Genomic DNA, 7,192 nt, shown 5'->3' on the forward strand with positions numbered 1-7,192 from the left:
GGGACGGCTCCTCCTGCTGCTGGGTGAGATTTTGAGCGATCCCCGTAGTTTCAGAGGCACCGCTTGATTCAACCCCTCCAAACCGGGACCAGGGACTGGGCTCTTCTCAGCAAATCCCTCTGCTGAGCCACTGCTTGTATTGTTTAATGGTTGGACTAGAATGATCATCAAGGTCTTTTCCAACCGAGATGATTCTGTGAAAGCTGAGGAACCCTGGAAAAACCTCCACTGTCTGATGGAGCAGCACAGGGATTGCCGCGTGGGACCAACTGCTGCCGCTCTCAGCCTCTGCCCCCGCCAGCAGGAGGAACTGTTTCCTGCTCGGCTTTGTCAGCTCCTCCCGAGACCTCCAGCAGGCCCAAGTTCTGCCTGGGGCAAGTCTTCCCTGAGGATTTTTTGAGGAGTAATTGGCACCAAGGCTCATGCTAGCCGGAGCACAGCCCTTGCCTTCAGCAAGGTGGGATTTGCAGAGCAAACCCCAGCTCCCAGCATTCAAAGGGCAGCAGCACCGGCAGCCACGAGGCGGGGAAGGTGTGGGCTCAGCCCTGCGGCCTCTCAGCGCCCACTTCCTCGGCGAGAAAAACCACACGAGCCGCCAAGCTGGGCTCATAGCATCACCCGGGTGAAAGAGCAGCAGCTGCTGCTGCAACGCCACAGCCACACCAGGACGCTGCACCGAGAGCGAGCGGCACGTCCCCTGCACCAGCGCCGCACGCCGCGGCCTCCCTGGCAGCACAGCGGAGCTGCTAAACCCACCCGGCTGCTCAGCGGCGCCGGGACCCGGGGGAGGCCTGAGGAGTGCTAAAACAAGACTTAATGCCAGCGTTTACACTTCCCCTGAGCTCTGGGATGGGCAAGTTGTGCTTTAGTAGCCAAGCTTTAATTAAAAACAAAGCAGGTGCAAGAAAACAACAAACGCAAAGCGAGGTTTTGCCTACGCAGAGGAGAAAGCTCTGGAAGCGCAGCTGGGAGTAGCCGGTTCCCAGGGCTTCAGGCAACCACCCGCCAGCTCTGGAAGCAAAACATCCCTCCCTGGTGTGGAGAGCGCAGCGACCATTTAAATATCAGCACAAAAACTTCCTGATGGAGCTTTTCCAAGAGATCTGGCCAGCGCGGCCCTTCCCACCTGCAGAGACACTCCTTCCCACTTCAGGGAACTTAATGCCAACGGGCAGCACCACACACACAAAAGTTGGGGCTTGTTTGTTTTTCCTGACTCTGCATAGCCTTCATTACAAAAAGCATCAGCACCTGCCCCAGACCTCCGGAGCAGTTCACTTGCAGAAGACGTTTTGGACAGAGAAACCCACCCTGCTGACCTTACAGCCCCCGTGAGAGCTGCCCCGAGACACAGCATTGCCCCCCTGGCCACGTGGACCAGCCAGGACCCAGCCTTGGCCACTAAGCCCTCTCATGGCACTTGTTGCTTTCCTCTGTGCTGCTTTTCAGGGCCAGGCCCATTCCCAGGGGGGTCAGGCCCCATCAGCACTAGTGTGGTGGCAGCAGGAGGGATGCTGCACCCTAGGGTGGCCATCCCTAGGGACTGGGCGACCAGTGGGTGCCCTCTAGTGGCCCCAGGAGCCAGGGGACAGGCTGGGGAGATCCCTGGGGATCCCTCATCTCGGCAGCGGGCAGACTGAAGACAAAGGGGTGAAGTCAGGTCTCCCACAGGCAGGAGCAGGCAGCTCCCCCAGCAGGCCGCAGCTCCCCGAAGCCTCGACCCCTCTCGCACAGCCCGCAAACATTCAACACTCTGCTCCTACCCTTGCAGCCGGCTGTAAAACTTTCATATTCCAGCCATCTTCCCACTGAGCCGGGGCTTTCAGCTCAGCTGTTCGGGGTCTAAGCACTCAGGAGCCCAACTGCAAACCACAGGAACGCCAGCAGGGAGCTTACACCAAAGCCAGAAGGGTTTCAAAACTTTTTTTTGGCTTCCTTCTTACCATTCTCACCAAACCGTGAGGGAGTTACACAAGAATTTCAAGGTCTATGCAGCAACCAGCCGGGCTTTTCCCCACACGGTGTTTAGGGCAAGTGCAGGGCTCCCCAGAGCTGTTTTCTGCTTCTAGAGCAGCAGGAGCAAAGCCTGGCTTCCAAAACCCAACACTGCAGAACGTCATCCCTCCACCGAAACCCCCAAACGCTCAGCAGATGAGTGCTGAAGGGTCAGCATGCCTGCTTCAGCCTCTCCTCCCTCTGCTTTCTGCAACAGCCCCGTTCCCATCTCAAGCGGGGTCAGATATCTGCTGCTGGGGGACCACTGCTTGCACCACTGCAGCTCCAAGCGTTCAAATTTAAATATCCGGGGTATCTCTTCTCCTTCCTGGGAAACAGCAATAACGGCAGAGAGGATCCCTGGTCAGTAAGGGAGCGCCCCGGGACGCGCTGTGCTGTGAGGAGCTGCTCTACCCACTGCTATAAATTTGGCTCAAGGTTAAAAAAAAATAACCTTATTAGAAATCACTCAAGATTTTCTGCATTTGGATGATGCTGGTAGTTAGGACTCATCCTTCTTGCAGGCTTTCAGCTCTTTGTCTTATGTTATTTTAGCACCGTGTTAAGTGCTTCTCCCCCCACCCCGCCTTTAAATCTTTTGAGTCACAAGCCTGTCTGGTGTTTGAAGCCGTAAGTTCCACTCTAATAAAGCTCCTCACACTACGCCTGACAGGTATTAATTGTGTTTAAAAAAAGCATCAGTATCTACCTTCAATTTTTTTTCTTTTTTAAATCAGGTCCCATCTCAGAGCAAATCCTCACACCAGAGAGCACCACAATCCTACCGGAAGAGTTGGCACAATTCTACTTTAAATGAGTGCTAAGAGCACTAGTTTAAGCCCAATTCTTTGCCAAAAGCCCCCCGCTCCATCACGTGGTCGGGAAGAGGTTACACCACAAGAGAAGTGCTCTTTGTTAATAACCAGAACCGTGTTACTGTGCACAAGCAGACAGGAATAAAAAGCAGCCATCTCATCTCTTCCCAGACAGCCACCAGCTGCTGTAAGCTGACTGTTTTGTAATAGCTTGCTTTTCTTCTGGGCTGAAATGCAGAATAGTCAAAATAGCCGTGAGAGTCTGTTGGCGACCAAGAGAATCTGGCAGCGTCAAAAATCTATAAACAATGTTTTTGAGGTATTCCAGGTTGGCTCCCTCTCTGCTCTTATCCCTGAAGTTCTTCTCGATTTCGCTTTGAAGTGTAGACACCTCTTCCCGGTGCTTCTCCTCCTCAACCAAGAGTTTCTCCTGGAGCTGGTGAACTTGCATTTCCAGCTTGTGCTTCTGCTTCCTCAGCGCTACGATCTCCACTTCCTTGCGAGCCAGCTGCTCCGCGTACAAGAAGAAGGTGGGCTCGCTGCTGGCCGAGAGATGAAGGGCCTGGGGGAGAATCTCTGAGGAATCGTCACCTGGCGAGTCACTGCTGGTAACGTCAGGGTAGGGTTTGGATCCCTGAAGCCCGTAAGGCAGCGTGACCGACCTCAGCTGCTCCAGCTCTTGGTCCTTCTCCGCCAGCACTGCCAGCGCTCGGTCCCGCTGCTTGTGCATCTCCTCCTCCAGCTTCAGCACCCGCTCCCTGTAGTCCAGCTGGCACCGCTCCAACTCCTGCCTATGACTTTGCTGCAGCTGGGACATCTCTTGCTTCTTGGCTTCCAGGTCTTGCTGGTGCCGCTTCTCCATCTCGTCAGAGGACAGCTGAAGCACAATGTATTTCTCCTTCAGGTCCGCCAGCTGCTCCTGAGCTTCCTCCAGCTCTTTAGCCAGATTGCCGTCTTTGGCCGACTTGTTCTTGAGAACCACTTGCGCCCTCATCTTGTACCTTTCAAACTCTTCCTTCAGCTGCTTCAGCTCCTGCTGGTAGTACAAGGCAGTGGCCTTCTCGCCATCGCCAGCCTCCGAGCCCCTGGGCAGCTCCAGCTCACACAGCTTCTCGATGTCCAGCGCGGGCTGACTCTTCTTCGCCGCTGCCTGCAGGAGCTTTTTCAGCTTCTCCATTTTATCTTTTAGAACATTAACATCAAGATTGGCTTCTTCTACGTGAACATCCACGGGGGAGCGGCTGGAGGCGGCGATGGCCAGGGTTTTGTTCTCCAGGTCCAACTGTACGATGCGGTCCTTGAGCTTCTGGATGACCACCTGGTCCTTCTGCTTGGCCTTTTCGTACGTGCCGAGTAGCTCCGACACCTCGGAGACTTGGCCCTCCAAGGCGGCCACTCGCCGCTCCTCCATCTGGGCGTGCTGGCGGAGCTGCTCCTCGGCCTGGGCGGTCTGAGAGCAGAGAGACACAGCAGGGTTAGGTCACCTCAACGCTCTGGGCAGGTCTCTGGTTTACACGGGGGCTTAACTCTGCTCTGCTGAACTCCAGACCAAGCGTGGGGCCGTCCCTTCCCCTAGAAGCCCGTACGAGCCACCACACTGACTTGTCTTTTTGGATATTTGTTTCTTTGGGGCTAAAATAAGCCAAGAGCATTTCTGCCTTTGTTCCCTGCTCTGCAGAGCTCCCGTTACCAGAATTATCTGCAGTGCTGTAGGTGTGCAGGGGGGCGGGAAGCACCGAACTCACGTCACATCTGCTACAGGATCTTTTTAAAACGTGCACGTGCCCTAAAGCTTTCACACATCGAACTGCAATTTACTGAAATCCCGTGCTTTGTTGTGCTGGTATTAATATCATTCAGTGGTTTGTGAGTAGCTACAGCAAACACCTGGCGTTCACTCTTTACACAGCTATTGAGATCTGACTGACTAATAAATATTCTGGGCAACTTGACAACCACCATTATGAAAGAAAACACAGCCCGAGTTAGGTCCCCTTCACCTCTGCCAGGGAGAAGCTGTTAGAGACCACTTCAGAAAAAAAATAAAATTGCAAACGGCATTAAACCAGCCTGATGCTTCATATGAGAAAGAAAAAAAACTTGTGCCAGAGTGCAGGGAGATGAGGACGATTCCATTCCAGCGTGTTTCCAGTTGCAAATTCAGTTACTGGTGCCAAGCCCAAGCACTTTGCCCCACCACCCGCAGAGTTACACAGGTTCCTCTTTCCCACCACATCCCTCTTTCTAGCTCTTTGCTCTCCCCCCTGGAGCCTTTCTCCTGTACTTACTTTTCTTCTTTCCCCAGAGCATGCCGAGTTTCACTGAAGAAGGTGTTTTTATGAGCTCCTGCAATCACACCCTGCAGTGCACTTACGTGCTTTACAGAGTCAAGACCACACTCCTTTCCACAGCGGGGCGGAGGAAAGCTCCCAGGCTCAGCCACTGTCACGCCAGTAACACGTTCAGAACCAAAGGACACTGGGGAGGACAGTCACTGTGTAACCGCCTCAAAGGCTGCTCCCAAATCCAATGCTCACCACCCCCTGATTAACAACTTAATCACTGTATCACAAACAGCTTTGATTTTCCTCCAGGACTTCACCCCATCAATCAAAGCCACGATGTTCTCATCTATTTCCAACCTCCAGGACTCTGCGGGACTGGGAAGGGGAATTTGTGCTCCTCCAGTCTCAAACCCTGCCCCAGACACTGATATATTCCCCAGAGTGAGCTGCTCTGGGGCCCAGACAAGGAATTACCTTCTTCATCTCTTGCAACAGCTGCATGTGGAAGTGGTTCTTCAGGCCGGCCATCTCCTCCTGCAGGCCCTGTAGCCGGGGGTCTGGCTTGTTGTTCTCCTCCCAGACAGCCTGCAGCTCTCTCTTCAGGTCCTCCACCTCCTGGCTCAGCTGCCTGATCTGCAGCTCGTAGCCCTCGGCGCGGTCGGCCATGCACGCCCTCCCGGCCAGCGCCTCCCTGGTCTCCTCCAGCTTCAGCTCTGCGTCCTGGCGCAAAGTCCTCTCGCTCTGCAGCAGCTTCTGGAGCTCTCGCAGCATAACAGCGTGGTCGCTCTGCTCCTGCGCTCGGTCGTGCTGCTGTGTGATCAGACGGGCTTTGGTCTCAGCCAGCTGTTCCTGAACAGACTTCAGCTCCGTCTCAAACTTCTCCGTCTCATCCTCGGCTTTCTTAACAGCGTCATCCAGGTCCTGCTTCATCTTCTTCTTGTCTGCTTGGTACGAGGCTTCCATGCGGGATTTCTCCTGCGTGACTGTTGACAGAGCGCTGGTCAAGGTGGCCAGCTGAGTCTTCAGCTGGAGCACTCTCTTATCAGCCTCGCTCGCAGCAGACGACACATCCCCGCTGCTCGTGCTGATGCCGCTCTCCGACCCACTCATCTCTTCTGATTTAAGAGAGGAAGCGGCAGCTGCAGGTTTGTCATCCTCAGGCCCTGCCTCACCCTTGGCACTGGCCAGGCTGGCGGCCGTATCTGCACTGGTAGCTGTCCCCACGATATCCTCGCTGTGAACCGAGCTCCTGTCATCAGCAGAATCGGCGAAGGAAGAGCCGGAGCTAGCCGCAGACGCGGGCTGGGCACCGTTCAGGCCAATATCTGCCTCATGAGACACAGACAATACTTTCAAGCTGGCTTCCAAGGCTTCCTTCTCTTTGAGCAGGCTCTTGTAGGCTCTGACGACATCCTTCAGCCGAACCTGGTACTGAAGAAGCTGCTTCTTCTGCGATTCAATAGTCTCTAGAAGATCTTTTTTACTTGGGCCACCTCCAAAGTTCATGCCAAACTTCTCCATGATTCACGCAATCTGGAAGGAAGAAAACAAGCAGCAAAGACACATTTACGATCGGCAGGAGCAGGCAGTTAAGTGAGGCCACCACCCTGAAACCTCCCTCCAGAAGAGCAGACACTGAATGACTCTGCAACACATCAGGCACCACACTCTGAACCCCAACAAGCACTCGCATGCCCCAGGAGCTGCAGGGCTTAGCACACAAGTCCTGCTCTGAGGAGAAATGCACTCACGCAGGTCCTGCTCCGAGGGGAAATGTACTCCTGCTACAACCTGGACACCTCAGCTTGTCGGCCAGAGCCAGAGAAAACCGCTTTAACACCTTGTACAGTGATACCTGCCACTGCAGCCGCTCCCGCTCAGGCCAGTGCAAAGGTCTACAACTATAAATGGCTCGGTTCTTGCTTTTCAAGAGAAACAGCCCCGTGGTAGCAGAGCTGCCTGCTGTGGGGGTAACCCGAGCGCTGCCAGCTCCGGTGGGGAGCCCCAGCTCTCCGGCTGAAGGCTGGGGGAGGGTTCCCACTGCAGAAGACCTGCCACGGAGGGGTGGGGTGTCAGCACCAGGGGCCGGAGAAGCCA

The 7,192-nt window shown here is 54.8% G+C and overlaps 1 protein-coding gene across 2 annotated transcripts; it reads right to left on the reverse strand.

Annotated features, from left to right (window-relative positions):
- Positions 1 to 1,192: 1,192 nt before the first annotated feature.
- On the reverse strand, positions 1,193 to 7,185 carry GCC1 (GRIP and coiled-coil domain containing 1). Of its 2 annotated transcripts, none has more exons than XM_026868505.1 (3): positions 6,951 to 7,185; positions 5,570 to 6,628; positions 1,193 to 4,260 (listed from the first exon to the last, which is right to left on the reverse strand). In XM_026868505.1, the coding sequence occupies exons 2-3, from the start codon at positions 6,614 to 6,616 to the stop codon at positions 2,968 to 2,970; spliced, it is 2,340 nt and encodes a 779-aa protein (XP_026724306.1). In that variant the 5' UTR covers positions 6,617 to 6,628; positions 6,951 to 7,185; the 3' UTR covers positions 1,193 to 2,967. The 2 variants fall into 2 exon arrangements, with proteins under 2 accessions (XP_026724306.1, XP_026724307.1); XM_026868506.1 differs by lacking the exon at positions 6,951 to 7,185 and adding an exon at positions 6,847 to 6,924.
- Positions 7,186 to 7,192: the final 7 nt, after the last annotated feature.

This window comes from Athene cunicularia (assembly GCF_003259725.1).
Source record: "Athene cunicularia isolate RWA chromosome 1 unlocalized genomic scaffold, athCun1 chr1_part2, whole genome shotgun sequence".
Taxonomy (NCBI): domain Eukaryota; kingdom Metazoa; phylum Chordata; class Aves; order Strigiformes; family Strigidae; genus Athene; species Athene cunicularia.